Genomic DNA, 16,473 nt, shown 5'->3' on the forward strand with positions numbered 1-16,473 from the left:
AACAAGCTGTTCTGCTCGTCTGATGACACCAGTGAAGTAGCCTAGATCATTAGCTCTTGTCGTTGGTGACACAAATTTGTCAGTGTACTAATGCAAATGTGCTGAACTGAGATGGTTTTGTAATGACCCTAGTTTTGGGGATGGAAAAAACAGTTTGTGCTTTCCATTCCTTTTTGGGGAAAAAAAAGAAACAACAGGAGCATCCTTTTCTAGATCCCCAAAACAAAGCATATTTCATCAAGCACATGTGTTCATTCTTCATGGTGTGCTTCCCAAACAAAGATGCTCCTCTCCTGTTAGCTTGCTTTTACTATGTGTTTCACGGCACAGTGGAGGCAAAGAAGGGCTGTGAGTTCACATACAAGCCTCTTGCACTAAAATATCTGGATTCCAATTCTTTTAAGTCATCCCAAGTAGAAATAGTTCTGGCATAGCTTCCTAAATCCTAATGGAAAGTTGTCCATGTCTCAAAGCTATCACGAAGTTAGGCAAATTTGGCAACCTTTCCTTAAGAAAAGCAGAATATGTAAACATAAGGGAGTTGACATCAGGGTTCTGATGGACTGGCAGATACTTGCTAGATGGTGCTGTGATTTGGTCATTGCTATTAGGACTATCAAACTACAGAGCAAAAAGGCATGTTCGTAGCTGCTAGAAATTAATTTATCTTATTAAAGCAAAGGATTTCATTCCTTAAAACTCTCCTGGTTTACACTGCCACGCTATCTGGATGAATACTACAGCATTTATGTATGCAAGATGATTTGTTGATGCACCTTAGAAGTTATCTGTGGTAGTTAATGCTGCACTACTGCCTACAGCACGAAGTGCAGCGAGCTGGAATTAAGTTGTAATGCTGCTGGGGTTTGCAGTACAACTTGCCATCTAACTCGAGCCAGAGAAAACTGATCTCAGATCTAGAAAAACATAAAATCTTGCTTGGTTCAGGCTGTTACTTAAAAGTTACAACCATTAACTGATCTCTTGCCACGAGCTCTAAGCATGGTCCTTATTTTCACCTTCTTTCTCTCCACTTCTTTGCAGTGTGCACCCAGAGGTCCCCTCTCCTTTGCTTTCTAGGTCATCTTCCCACGAACCATTTCCCGTATCCATTGCTCCTTCCTGTTCATCCCATAGCTTTTCCAAATCTGGGGCTTCCAGCTAGTTCTTTACTGTACAAATTCCTTCCAGGACTTCGTGTTTCCATTTGTGATGCCTTCATGTGTTGAGATACACAGCAGTTATTCAAAATAGCGTTAATTCATCGCCTGTCAGAATAAAATAAATACACAGCAGTGCCCGAAATAGAAATCTACTTGTTCCAGGTGTTTTTAATGGTAACACAAAAAAACTTTTGCATAAGCAATTGCTTCAGGTTATGTGCAATGGTTTATTTTACAGTTTTTCTTATGGGCTGTACGGGTCGTGGGAATGGAATTGGGATACAAGGATCAAGTCTGACAGCCCAGCAGTGACAAAAATGTCTTTGCCTTTTGAAGGCTCAGTCAGTTCATCGTATGGCTTACAGCCAGCAGTGCTGCTACCTCTTGGTGTTCTGTGTGGTGGTGGTCTTTTTAAGATGTAAAAACTGGATAGAAAGTGGATGGTGGAACGTTTTAACCAGTCACAGTTATTTCCGTCTGTTCATTGTTAGTTGCAAGCTGATAAAACAGTTTAATATCCAGAGGTATCTTGACAAATGATTTTAAAGGATTTTTTTAAAGAAGAGGTGATATTACAGGCTCTGTAACAGGCAGGCAACAAAGAAGAGATCAGGTTAAACGTGTATTAATGTGAGATGAGTTTAGTCTCAGTTAATTGTCTTCATCTTTACTACAGGGCAGAATAAGCTGCACAGGAAGACTGATGGTTCAAGCTGTAAATCAGAGAGGCCGCAGCCCTTGGACACCTCCTGGCCAGCCTCATATCAGAAGGTACTTGATGCTTTTTTTTTCTCTCTTTGAACATTATCTGTTTTGGAAAATGGCTGTTATGAAGAATCTCAAGTAAGAAGGCAAGTTAGAAGTGTGGCATACAGGAAGAAGCCTCCTCACTGCTAAAACTTCTGCAGACCTTGCACAGTGGGAAACTAGTGGGCAATGTCAGAAATGACATAGCTTTAAAGTATCTTGAACTTTGCTTGTCTCCCTTTCCTTTCTTTGTGCTGTTCACAGTCCACAAGTTAGACTGTAAGCTGTGAGGAAAGCCACTGTTGCTTCTGTGGGTATTCAGCATCTCAGTGCAGTGGGAGCCTGTACAGTGTGCAGCGTTAGTAAGCATTTTTTAACAGAAACAGCAGAAATAACTGTAAGCCACAGAGTTTATTGCTATTTCAGTGATTTCATTTCAGGTTCTTAGCAGGAATTATGAGTCAGATATAAAGCATTAAACTTATCTTTAGTGAGTTTACAATTATTCACACACGGAGCTTCGGTTTACGTTTTTGGACCATATAAGGGAATTTTCCTCTCCATATGTTTTTTTTCATTGCCCAAAGCATTTATGAGGGTATTTAGCACAGCTCAGACATCTTCAGACAATACAAAAAAATTCCTTTTGGTTTCACAACCAGGGCTGCTTTCAAGGAAGCATGAGGGCTCTTCTTCAGGCCTTCGCCGTAACGAGGGCTGTGATTTGCTTAACGGTCACAACAGCTACAGAATCTCAGTACTGCCCAATGGTCATCTGTAGAACAGATGTAATTACCTGCTGTCAGAGTGCAGCAAAGCAGCTCAGATGCCCCCTGCCACACTGCAGAGCTGCGACGTGACATACAGGCATCCTCTGCCAGCTCTTGTGCCTGGGGGGTGTGATGAGATGAGGCTGCTGAACAGATCTCATCTGACTTGTACATTGAGCAAACCAGGTTTCCCCTGTCCTGAAAGTGCTGCCCACTGTCTCATGCACCTGCAAATAATGGGTACAAAAGAAAAGTCTGTGTTAATCCAGGAAGGGAAAAGCTGCAGGGAAGAGTCAGGTTTCAGCTAAACTAGCTGATGCACAGGAGTGAGAAAGGGGAAACATTTTTAAAAGGGAGGAGTGGAGGGAGGGAAATAGGTATGGACAAGGGAGAATGGAGCAGCTGACACTTCTGTGTCTCTGTGAAGGATAAAATGCAGACCTCCTCCTGCAGCAGGCAGAGCCCCCAATAATAGGGGTGAGCCCTGTTTTGCAATCTTGCCAAACGCAATTGAAATCAATTGAAATCTGAGGCCACTCGCAGCTGCTATTTTGCTGTTCAGTTGCTGCAAGCACTCTGGCAGTTTTGGATGGGTGTGTAGCAGAGAAAGGAATTGTAAGAGATTTGCATATAGCAGTTTAATTAAAATGAGAGCAACTACTGGGAATTCTTAACTTCCCGCACAGTTTCAGGTCTGTTTCAGCGCTGTTTCTGTCTCGTGGACCTTCCCACTGCTCCCATCATCCAGTTCTGCCCCGAGCTGATGAAATCTGAGCATGGACCACATTCCTGTGACAGACTCCCACCACCACAGCTTTTCTAATGGAACAGACCACAGTCATGTGCTCTGCTCTACAACTGGTCACACACTTTCGTACACTTCTGATAAGTAATATTCCTGTTGCATTACAGCATTTTTTTTTTCTGTAAGCTTTTTTTTTGCTTGAGAGCAACAACAATGTCTATGACAAGTGATTATTAATGAACTTTTTTACTTTCTATGCTGCTGACAGGCTTTTTCCTGAAGTACTAGATCTCTTACAGAGTGTGTTGTGGCCAGACCTCTGGTTTTGTTACCTTCACTACTCCATTGCCATTTTAAGGCATGCTTTCTTGATGTCACTTCATTTTTCATGTGGTATTTTTCTGAAACTTGCTCTGCTTGCAAAAATTACCTTCTCAGCCTTACTTGGGGAGAGGGTTTTAAAACATCTGAGGTGTGCAAGGTTCAGGCCCCCACATCACAGCACTCGGTGCTGCAACATCAGAGTGATCTCACAGCATGCAGCAGACCGCAGTACCAAGCAGATCATCTTAAAATGCATGAGATGGAAGGAAGATTTAAAAATGTGTGCATTAGGGTTACTTTGTAAAAGATGTAAAAAAAAAAGACACATTATTAGTTTCTGATACTAAGGAGCGTGCTGATTTAGCTTTCCTTTTCTACCTGTAATTTGAAAGCCTAGTTAAGGCACGATTCAAGAAAAAGCCTCTATCGTTAAAAAACTGCTTTGATCACGAACTCAGCCTTTTTATTTTCCCCTTCCTTGGGTGTTATTTTTTTCCCCCTGGCTTCCCTCAGTGCTGCTGCCTTCTGCAGCTACAGCAGTGGATAGTGGTGTGCAGGAAGACTTTTACCCTTCAGTGCCACCTGTTCACCTGCTGTTTTCTGAAGGGTAAATGTAATTGCAGGGGCTGTGTGCGTGCTGCTCGATAGCAGGACAGGGTGGGGTTACATACATAGGACACCAGAAATGAGGAACTGAAGCTATATTCTAAAGCCTGCCAACTTCAATTTGTATTTCAGTGATTTAAAGACTAAACAAAATGTTCTATCATGTACAAATATAAGATTATTACAAGTAATTATTCTGTAGCAAGACTGTTTTCTAGATTTTTCGGGATGCCTCTTGTGATATAGTGGTACCTGACTATACTGATAGCTTTCTGCTGTCTCTTGGTGTTTTAAGGCCGCGGTCTCGATCGAGGGACAGTGGTGATGAAAATGAACCAATCCAGGAACGATTCTTCCGGCCCCATTTTCTGCAGGCCCCTGGAGACCTGACTGTTCAAGAAGGAAAACTCTGCAGGATGGACTGCAAGGTAAGTGCCAGGCACAGGCCAGCAGCTACCTCACTGTAACCTCAGCAGTCAGAAAACAAGTGGCATGAGATACTTCTTAAATGCTGTTTTACCTATTGGCATTTACCTATTTTTGCTTTGCAGCAAAAGTTGACAAATAAAAACTTGCTTCCTCAGGAAGGAAATTGCTTCAGGCAAACCTGAGAGCTAACAGAAAAAGGAATGTTAAATTCACTTCCTTTGGGCTGTAGGGGGAATCAGCTCGCACTATAAAGCCAGCATGCTTTGAAGTCTTTTTACTACTTCAGTTTCCATCCTCTGTTACTTTCAGACCCTCTGTGACTTTAACAGAAGTGATGTAGGCTGGGGCTTCTGTTTTCTCAGTGATGATCTACTTGGGAGAAGCTGTTTGTTTGCATGCAGAACCCCATCAGGTGGCAGGGCTTTTAGTAGTGCAGGACTCACGCAAACAGACTGAAACAATGAAATGGAATGCAGAGCTAAATGGTTAGTCAGCTAACATCTTTTTGTCTACAAGTTTTTGACAAGAAATTAGTTTAGAAATACGGTGTCATTCCAGGTGAAGAGCAAATGATGAGAAAGGATACAAGGTGTCACCCTACCTTTTGTTGCAATGTATTGTTTAGATTCTAGCGTATCTGAACACTGATCTTTTTTCAGTCACGCCTTCAAGACACCATGGGATTCAGGCGGTTGGCAAGTAAATGAATGCAACTAAGTCAGTGTGTAATTCAGATAAAATTAGTTCTTTAAATCTTGTGGTATACCTGCATTAGCAAACAAAACCAAACTCTTCTGAAGTAATGAGTCAGGACTCCTTTGCTGTTTTTGCACGGCAAATAATTTCCCATTATTCCGTTTGCGCTGAAGGTTAGCGGATTACCAACACCAGATCTGAGCTGGCAACTAAACGGGAGACCCATCCGTCCTGACAGCTCTCACAAAATGCTGGTGCGTGAGAACGGGGTGCACTCCCTGATCATAGAGCCTGTCACCGCGAGGGATGCGGGAATCTACACGTGTGTGGCCAGCAATCGGGCTGGAGAAAATACATTCAGCCTGGAGCTCACTGTTGCAGGTAACATCTTCGTGCTGTAAGCGTAAGGTAGAAAAGTTAAGTGCTGTCCAAGGACGTGGCTGAGGGTTGGGGAACGGGAAGAGGAAACCAGTGACAGAGCTGTGTCATATCTCTAAGGTGATACGTTTATGTTATGTTTCGTTGAGTAGCATGGAACCTCTGGGTATGTTGTGAAGAAAAGAGGGTTGTTTTCATCCCAAGGCACAGCTGAGGCCACAAAGCCAACTGTTTGCTTCCTTGTGTTGTGTTTTTTTTTTCCCCACAGCAATATGTGCAGACCCGTATCTATGCCTGGGCTGATAGCATGGCACGGTTCACAGGACGTTAGATTAATGCCATTCCAACCAGCTGGCAAAGTACTTCTACATTTAAAGGCTCATCCTTTTATGGAGGATGAAGGAGCACTGCTTTACAAGCACAGTGCAGTCAAAGAATCTAGTTGCCAAGCTCTACACTTGAACTATTCCAATGGCTGAGGGGGAGGAGAAGGAAAATCCTCAACTCTATTAGACCTCCCATTTCTTTTATTAAAATAAGGATGTGACTGTTTTCTTCAGATGAGGCAGGGCTAGGCTTTGTAGCTAATGAAAACGACACCAAATTTGCCTGCCTCTTGGGCTGTTCCTTTATATACGCAGACGTGTCAGCAATACTGCAATCCTTATTTTCACAGCTAAGGAAGTACACAAAGCACCTGTGTTTATAGAGAAAATACAGAACACCGGTGTGACTGAGGGATTTCCAGTGCGACTGGAGTGTCGAATCTCGGGGGAACCGTCGCCTCAGATATTTTGGAAGAAAGAGAATGAGTCAATCACACACAATACTGACAGAGTGAGGTAAGATGGTCTGAGAATTATCTTGCTCTTCCTAACTTCATTAATGATTTGTCCTGTAACACGAGTGAAAACCAAAAAGGTCATAAGAATGCTTTGTGTGAGCAGCACAATATTAACTAGTTACTGTAATACTTTTGGCCAAAGCTGAGTTATATCCACTTGCATGGAACCAACTCTTCCGTGAGACAGTGGCTTTATGCACACTTTTCCCCAGCATTTGGTAAATGCTAGTTCAGAGCAACTTGCTTCCATCACCTCCATTCTTTAGCACTCCACTTGTCCCCTTTTCCCATGCTTCCTCTGGGAACAAAGGCAGCTAAAAGTTGAGCTCAGTGTTGCTATTACAACATAAACTAGCTTTGGGTTAGCCTTTAAATCATACCAAAACCTCCCACCTCTTTACAGGGACATGCTATAGGGTAGTGGAAAAAAGACATACGTATATATATTTATTTCTAAGATCTGTACGTTTGTCATCAATATTTGACAGTGTTTTGTAGGAATATTTAAGAGAAAATTGCTGATCTATCGAAAGAAAAGGAACTCAATACCGATATGGCACTGTAATAAATTATTGCTGTCCTAAATAACTGCAAATATTTCAGTACTTCACTTCTCAAGTCAGGTCTTGTATACCGTCCCCACAAAGTCTGGATAAGTTCTCTAAATCTGCTTTCCAGATGTCCTAATCTGTCGCTTTGAAAGAGAAGCTGCTCTGGGTGGTTTCTGCTTCTTTCTTTTTAATACAGGATATTCAACTGCCAAATTTCCAGGCCGTTTCATTTACCACTTGCTAATTTCAGAGGAAGTTTCGCATTAATTAAAAGTAGACTGTATATTTAATGTCAAACTAGGATGGGGGCTGTTTATAATGACAGTTAAATGCCTGCACTGTCTTTCAGTTGAAGTAGTAATTTGCAACTTGCCCTTTGTTCAGCATGCACCAGGACAACTATGGCTATATCTGCCTGCTGATTCAGGGAGCTACAAAAGAGGATGCTGGTTGGTACACCGTTTCAGCTAAGAATGAAGCTGGGATTGTGTCTTGCACTGCCAGGTTGGATGTTTATAGTAAGTGACTTCCTTTTTCATGACCTCATTAATCCCTCAAAAGCAACAGTTCTGCAAGTGTCAGATTGTTCACAGAATCATTTACGTTGGTCTCTCTTTCTTTTGTTTATAGTTTCTCCTCAATAATAACGATCCACATCAAGACAACAAATGCTCTGTCAAAGTACTGCCTCCATCTTTCAGATACCAAAATAAAACAAGCGTGCATGCATTCTATTTTTGCTTAGTATGTTAAATATAGCTAATTAACAACAGATAACGGCATGATTAGATGACTTGTGGATCATTATTACTATTACTGTGAGCACTTCCCTAACTTCTCGTATTCTTTTTCACCTTAGTGTATAGTGTATAGTACACCTGTGACAACTGCCAGAACTGTAGCAGTTAGGCCTTTCTGCCTAACTCTATAGTTCGTTCCAGAGCAGCCCCTTACACAGTGAACATCCTCTTAAACTAAAATCCCATTACCAATCCCCTCATAACAAGAATAAATGAGTGGGAAAATGGGAACGGTAGATGTTTTCTGGGGTAGCAGTGATAGGGAGACTTGGGAATTAGAACCTTGGCTCAACGTTCCTCTGGATTCAGGGGGTGGCAACGGCAACCAGATGATTTCCCATTGCAGCCAATAACCCTAGAACAGGCTGACACTGTAATATTAGAGCACAGAAACACATACCTCGCTGTTAACCTTCTCACTGATACTAGGAAAGGTAGAAAGCAATGACAAAAAGTCAAGGTAACAACCACAGATGCTTGTTTTCATTCATCACGTTTGAAGGTGAAACTAGATGCTGAGGAAAAAAATAAACGCACCAAGAAATGAAACTTACCTTTCGTGTAATCCTTTTCTGCTGCCCAGAAATGAGTGTCTCTTTACAAAGGATAGATTATGAATCTGATGCACACTGTTGCAGAGATGATGATGCCTAATTTTTATTCTTTCCTTTTTAATTTATAGCTCAGTGGCAACAACCGCCTCAGACAACCAAGCCAAAGAAGGTGCGGCCCTCAACCAGCCGATACGCTGCACTGTGCGACCAAGGACTAGACATCAAAGCAGCTTTCCAGCCGGAGGCAAATCCAGTCCATCTGACAATGCAGCCTGGTTTGGTAGAGAGCGATGACCTCTAGATCCGAGCCACCACTTCCATCATCTTCTTTCAAAGCAGAAACACTGAAAACCATTGCCTTGACCAATGATACTCCTATGTCACTTTATGCAAAGGCAAACACCTTCAAGTACAAAAGATAAACAGCAAACACAATAACCATGTATTCCTTATTCAGTATACCAAATTAGAAGAATAGGTAGATTATTAATAGAAATGTACACATTGCACAACAAATCACGTTCACCATTTCCTTATACCTAAGTTGCTTCAGCTCTTTGAATGAATAACTCTTTTCATAAAGGCCAAAATGCATCAGTGAAACAGACTTTTCAGAGGAAAACACTACCAACCACCACGTGCCTTCGTAAGCAGTAAGCAGATGTTACACAATGCTGATGGTGCGAGATGTTCTCTTTGAGGCCATTAGATGACAAAGAAAACTAGGATGCACGGTAATCTATAGTTCTAAAATGGCAATGCATTCTGGTAGCTACAGTGAACAAGTGCAATATTGTAATAAAAAAGGAAGAGACAAGGAAGAGAAACGTAAGCAAACGCTGCATCTCTGCAAACTGTTTTTTATTCTACAATGAAAATGATACTTTGCCTTAAATGCCATTAACATGGACAATTCTATTAAGCAACGTTGAAGCCCCAATTTTTAATTCTTTTCTATTTCTCCTTTCTGCCACCTAGGAGAGGCTTACTTAGAAACATACAGCAAAGAGGGTTAAGCACGAATGGTTTAACCTCTTCAAACTAATGAAGAAGATACGTAACAAGTCTACCCCAGATGTCTTAGTAACTAGAGGAGAGAAAGTGCCTACGGTATGAACCGCTGCAGTAGATTGCTGCAAGGGGTGGGAGGGGGACAGGGCAAGAGGCTGAAACTGCGTGGATTTCCTGAAGACAGCCTGCAACCTCCTAACACTCTTGCTGAAGAATCTGAAATTCTAAGGTGAGCTGAAAACTGAGCAATGTATGTAAGGGTCGTTTGACTGCTGAGCACTTGAGTAACACGTGTGAGGATTTTAGAAACGCACAGTAAGTGAGAAATGGGTTGAGACTGCAGTAGGAATATCGATGAAAAGTAAACACCATAGGTGATAAGCTTGCAAATCTGAGGAGGCAGAAGATGATGGACAAAACAAGAAAACTTGCACCACTTTTTCTTCGTATCATATATGTTTCTGGATTTTTTTTTCTCATCCTTCCTGTTGTTTGCCTACAACAGCTCTGTTAATGGGTAGGGGCTGCGTGCAGTAGATGAAATGCTACTTTCAGAATGCAAGGCAAATCCACATCAAACTGGAGCTCTACCTCGTCAAGTCTGACAAGGTAGTTTTAAATTAGAACCAAATGAATTTCAGATGAAGGGGAGGGAGGGATGGAAGAGTTGCTAGGCCTGACAAGAAAAATGAGTGTTTGATGGTACGAGCATACTTTGCTATGAAAGGAAAACACTGTATTCCTTATATGAAGCACATACATGGTATCTTTCATTATTTATAATAAAAGTGTTGAAATCTTTTATCCCAGTTCAGTTACTCAGAAGTCCTGTACTTAGTTGTTTTTTTTTTATTTTGTAATTGTGTACACCATATATTGCATTACTGCTATAAGTGTATTCCTTGTAAGTACACAAAGTTTGTTTGTTTGTTTTTTAGTGACTAATAAACTTTAGCACATAAGTTAGTATTATTCTATGCAAATTGGTGCAGGACATGACCAGTTCTGGGAATCGTTCCTCTAAATTAATGTCATGCTTTGTTGTATGGGAATAATCTGATATTCTAGAAAAAGTATGTCATATCATTTGCAAGATTTTTCCACAACTGTGACATGCTAATTTACTTTTTCTTTTTTTTTTTTTTTGTTTTTTTTTTTTTTGTTTTGTTTTGTTTAGCTTCACTAGCATTATTTTGCCACTCTCTATTTGTATTTATAAAAAATGTACTATCATTACTTTGGATTGTTGTGCTGGTATAATGTGGGTTTAACGTCAATAAATATTACACAAATAGAAAGTTTTTCTTCTGGTAAAGACTATTAACTGCTTTGCTACTAGCGTGCAAGATTTGGAAATTTAATTATTAGGAAATTAACGAAACAAGGTCTTTATGAAGCATCTACACTTGACTAGAATTTGTTTACCATACTATTCTTTTTTTCTCTCAATCTTCTTATTTTTGTCTTTTTAAGAGGAAGATGACTCGCTGTTCTGTGAAAATTTCTCATCATTTACGTGAAGACGCTTCTTTGGCCCAGATGTTAGGAATACATGCAGGTCTATTTCATGTCTCTGGCACTTGCTGTATGCCATCACTAATAACTGATTCTAAGTAAAACGGTAAAGAAAAAGTAAAATTGATTCTGAGTCCAAGTGCTGATAAATTGGTGTAAGAACAGACTTCTAAAAAGCACCGAAATACAATGAAGAAAATGCAAAGACTTACTTGTAAAATCCTGAACATTTCCCAACTAAAACTTCTCCTTCTTTCCTGTCTGTGCAAAAATACTGAGAAAGCTGCAAGATAATCAGTTTTTTTTTCTTTCAGGCTTACATTGCAAGCATTGATTACTACAGAGAGAATTATCATTGCAACCAAGTGAGTACTGACACTAATGGCAGTACTACAACTCAATGGAGTTCCATCTGCTTACAGTAAATTTGTCTTTGGCTATGAGACTGAAAAAAATGAGACAGACTGCTCATGTGAGCTAGTTAAGATGAGATCATCCTCACTTTTTGTCTCTGCATGTACGTACACACACACAAGTAGTAAATCACATCCCTAAGCAGCAAAGTTGTTCTTAAGAAAACATTGAACTGTGCTGTTCCTTAGTTACTGGGACTGTTTGCTTTTACAGAGTCAGAGATAGAAGTGTGGCACACCAAAAATGACATACTGCTCAAGCCAAAAACTGACGTTCTTGGAAGCATCACGATAACCTTCAGCAGTTTAATCTTCCTCCCTAAACTCCAAAGATAGAAAGCATTATCTGAAAGTGCACTTCCAACACTTTGTATGAAGGGTAGCAAGCTGATCAGCCAGGTGCTTTCAAAGCAATCCAAGACTCCATTCAACTGCATTTGAAGCGCTTACAAACCTGTCATAGAATCATTAAGGTTGAAAAAGGTCTCTCAGATCATTGAGTCCAACCCCAGACCATATGGTGGAAGATCATACTTTTAGCACAAGTAGAAATGAAATAATAGGAACAAGTGTATGTACAACAGGGTAACATCAGTTAAGCAGTTAACAGCCCCATGCCTGTTTGAAATAGATTTGTGCCCAAGGAACAGTGTATGTAATTCTTCACCACGTGAGAAGCCTCTTAAGTATACATTGATCCAATACTAATTTAAGCAACACATCTCATCCCTGCAAAAAAGCTTGCAATTAAGAGGCCTTGAGATCAGGAAAAAAAGGCTCTCACTGACTTTAGTATCTTATTTTCAAGTGCTTCTGTCTTTTCATGTTGTAAATAGAGAACTCAGGAGCCTCTCAGTTCTTGCTTTTAATTTGGGACCAGGCAGCATCCAATGACAGCAACTGCAATTTCCTTGTTTGCAGCATGAAAAACAACAAAAACAGAAAAGGAAATAAAAATCCGTGACTACTCTTCCACCTTCTTCAATATCACATGAATTCTGACATCCTCCATAGTCCTTGGTTCAACCAAATCTTTCACTTCCTCAAAACTCCTCCAAGCAGCTGCAACTGGTTTGTGGCTTTGAAAGGTAAAACAGTTATCTATTATGAAGGAAGGAAAACGAGAGCTCAAAAATATGCATCAATGAGCAGAAAAGTGGCTAGTTTTTTCAATTTCACAGCATCCTTAACTATCACAGCTGCAGTATCCTTAGAGATGCGCAGCCTGACATTAAGTTAGATCCAGTGAACAGGAAGCAGCACCTAACTTCATTTCATCCTATGCTGCTGGGATTTATATTTTTTTAAGCAGTTTTGGAAATGGAGACAGTTAAACAGATAGAGTTGGTAACGCACAGTAGAGTTCCCCTCCACAGTGAAGCAAAAGCATCTCTTGCAGTTTAAATTGCCTCTGGCTCAAAGCATGCAGTTCACCCAGAGCCAAATGTGTCACAATGTCTGTCACCAACCGCATCAAAAATCTGGCTGATCCTTAGCTCTTTTAAGCATAAATACAAATTATTCACTGCAGAGGACAAATATGACCTTACAGGTAAAATAAACCTTGAGAGACCGCTCTTGTTAGAATACGCTGCATTCTTACCTTCTGTGATTTCCGTGTTGCGCCACCAAAGTAAGCTAAGGCGCAGAAAGGCTTTGGAAGATAAAACTCCAATAACCCACGTTGATACGGATTGTAGAAATTAGGAAGGAAAAACAGAAGAGTGAATCCGTTAATAGCTTGTCAATGTTCTCACAAGCACGTTTTCAAAATTATGCAATATTTAGCCATATTTTCCCACACCTTGTCACAACACGAGCTTCAGGTAGAGAACCCCCTGTGAGAGTGTTAAAATCACCCAAGGACAGAATGGATGACATTATAGTTCTTGTATTTTGTGTTATTTTTAATTGGATTGCACTTAGATGATACAAGATGAAGTACCACACTTCATTAATTTGACAAACCTACTTTCTCTAAAGCATTTTGTCTATACGCTGAGAGCTATTAGGTCTCTTCAGCAGCTCACTAAGTATTCACATGCTGAGGGGAGAGAAACAGACAAAGCATTCTGCAATGACTTAGGTTCATGCTTTTAAATTGCAACCCAAGTAGATACAGGAGGAGGAGCACCAGGAGAAGGAGGCCGTGAGCCTAACAAGCCTTCTAGAAAGAAGAAACGGAATGAAGATATATTAAATGTAAATGGAATTCCATTTTTAGCATGTGGTCAGTGAACTCATATGCGTGAAAAATTGGAATGGCTGGAAATCAGCTGTGCTACCAAATGGAAAATCTCAGAAGAAAGCACGTTATTGCTCAGCTCAGCAGATTTACATAAGCAAGAAGACATCTTCTTTTAGCAACTTGCATCCATTTTCTCATCCTAGCAGTGCATATCCAATGTTTTAACTTGGGTGCCGAAATCACTCAAAGTAGAAAATGTGGGTCCAAAAAACAACAAAAAGAAGCGAGAAGACTAAGATCAAACACGGTGCCTACGATCCAGAAAGAAAAGAATGTTTAAATGTGTACTTGAGCATTTCAAATTAAGGAGACATGATTTAAAGTGAACAAACAAATGAAGATGTACCAGTAAAGATAATGCATCTTGGTTGGAAAATGACAATCTAGATTTTGACCCTGAAGTACTCAGTCTGAAAACCTCATGGGTACACATAGCTGTAATCTTTGTTCTAATTTGGCTGGAATCAGTTTTACAGTAAGCTGTTGTTTTTTTTGTTTTGGTCTCAGTTTAAGATTCTCTTTTTAAATGGTAGTTTAAAATATGCATAATTATTTATCAAAATATTCAGTATTAAGAAATTCTAATTTTACTTGATGAAAATTCATGTTAATAGTAGGGTTTTTCTTTTCTTTAGCACAACATTGAATAAACCCACCTGGCCATTCCATATTTAGCTATACTACATTTCTCCATTTTTCAATATGAAGCTTGGAATTGTCAGAAGAGGAATCTCTCTAAAAATCTATTTTACACTGCCTTGTTGCTCTGGATATTGTACCCAGGATAAAACTGTCAACCTCTCTGAAAGTAACAGTGAGATTTGACTTGACCCTTCATAGAATAGTTATTCATTCAGTAACATTTATTGCTTTTGCTGGTGGATGATAGAGATGTCAAGCAAAGGCCACATGAAGTTCAACCACAACCAGCACACTCACCCCTAGCAGAGTGCATTTAAGACAATGTATATTAATTATCCGGTCTAGCAACTCGTCATACAATTCTGTTCCAATCCACATAAAGGAGACCCTTGAGAATCACCAGTGAGCTCTGACTTTTGGCCAACATCACAGACAAATTTTGTTCACACAATGTGCATGAAATACCTGACTTCCAGTTACTGAAGCCCATCTATTGTGTTGTCAGGATGCTTAACTTATTACCTGGGAACTCCCAGACAGTTCAGCACTTATTACTTCCTTTAACATCAGTTTTTTTCTGTAAATACCAAAAAAATGCCAGTCATTATTTGTGACCATGTGATGGAAAAAATAAACTTCATATACTGAAAACAAGATATAAAATGTGTAATATAAATGCAGTCTCAAAGGGGAAAAAAAAAGTTCAAGTTGTGCCTTGTGAAGCTGTTATTAGAGTATGCTTAATGAAGTATTTCCATTATTCTGATTTTATATGCTACAGCACAATGCAAAAAGAGTCTCTGTGGAACACGTTTTAACATTTTGAAAGGGCTTTGATGCCTTTTTAGGCCACGATTTCTGCCCACTGCACAAATTCAGAGCCCATTTTTGAGTTATAAATGGTGCTTTCAGCACCATAAAAATGACATGCTGATTCACCTGAAATAAGAGAAAGGAGTATCATACAACAACAACAAAAAAAAAAAAAAACATGGAAAGAAAAGCTAATTTTTGAATTCTTACACTGCTTGACAAAATCAAATCTTAACTCATGTAAGAAAGCTCAGTAAGAACATCTTTTAACAGTTTACTATTTATTACTTTATAGGGAGGAAGGAGAGAAATAGATCAAGGAAAGCATATGAAACTGAGGATTCAGAAAAAGGAAGAAAGAATGAGGGATGTTGAACGTTACACAGAGAGCCATTCAGCATTTAGCGTGATTCTGCAGAGAGCCTCTTACAGGGTTTGACAAGCAGCTTTATCCGCTTTTAAGTCAGGTCATCCAATCTCATCCCATAAGTCAACACAAGTAAGTAAACAGCTTTAAAATAATGTACATACATCAACGCTCTGAAGCAGACTCTTATCTTTTGCACACCACATGGTGTCCAGCAGAGATGCACCGAGACCAGGAAAATCTGTAGTTAAAATGCAGTTTCGTCCATAAGTCATCTTTCAGTTTATCACTGTACAAGTTTATTAATCTATAAATGTTAGCATTAAAAGTGATGAAAGCCCAACTGGAATACATCATTCTCATCTTGGTACATTTCTGACTTTTGTGTTTCAGTGCAAAAGTTCAAGTCATTCAACTAAAGCTGTGACAACCTTTGATGCAGAAGACGGTCTAAGTCAAATGCTAGATGACATCAAGTAATAATAAAATAATAAAAACTATTAAGTAATAATAACAAAATAATGATAAAAACATTTCAGTGGGGAAAACTATGTATTCTTTTTGAACAAAACCTAACAATAATAATAAGAAATAATAAACTAGGGCACAGGACCCCAGGAAACCTTCTTTCTTCACAATTTCACGGAACATTTCTCTCACCAGCTCTGAGCTAATCTGCCCGTGTAAGTCAGAAATAATTCTTTTTTAGTTTTCCTGTAAGTTCAAGGATATAGAGTCCACCTTCTTAGGAAGTTTAACTTGGGATTCTATGATACTATATAGATCTACCTCGTGGCTCTCCAGCCAGTTTCGTCTCTGCGTTAAGCACCAACCTGCGATCTCCGGCAGAGGGCAAT

The 16,473-nt window shown here is 39.8% G+C and overlaps 1 protein-coding gene across 1 annotated transcript in view; it reads left to right on the forward strand.

Annotated features, from left to right (window-relative positions):
- PALLD (palladin, cytoskeletal associated protein) overlaps window positions 1-8,908 on the forward strand; it is a gene marked incomplete at both ends in the record, with an annotated part of 171,523 nt that extends 162,615 nt beyond the window's left edge. Inside the window, 6 exons of the mRNA XM_079534956.1 lie at window positions 1,840-1,934; window positions 4,651-4,783; window positions 5,654-5,861; window positions 6,535-6,700; window positions 7,638-7,771; window positions 8,736-8,908. Of these exons, the coding sequence (XP_079391082.1) occupies window positions 1,840-1,934; window positions 4,651-4,783; window positions 5,654-5,861; window positions 6,535-6,700; window positions 7,638-7,771; window positions 8,736-8,908 (909 nt within the window). The remainder of the gene's footprint in view (window positions 1-1,839; window positions 1,935-4,650; window positions 4,784-5,653; window positions 5,862-6,534; window positions 6,701-7,637; window positions 7,772-8,735) is intronic.
- Between the last annotated feature and the right edge of the window lie 7,565 nt (window positions 8,909-16,473).

The sequence above is a fragment of the Tetrao urogallus genome (genome assembly GCF_951394365.1).
Source record: "Tetrao urogallus genome assembly, chromosome: 4".
NCBI lineage: Eukaryota > Metazoa > Chordata > Aves > Galliformes > Phasianidae > Tetrao > Tetrao urogallus.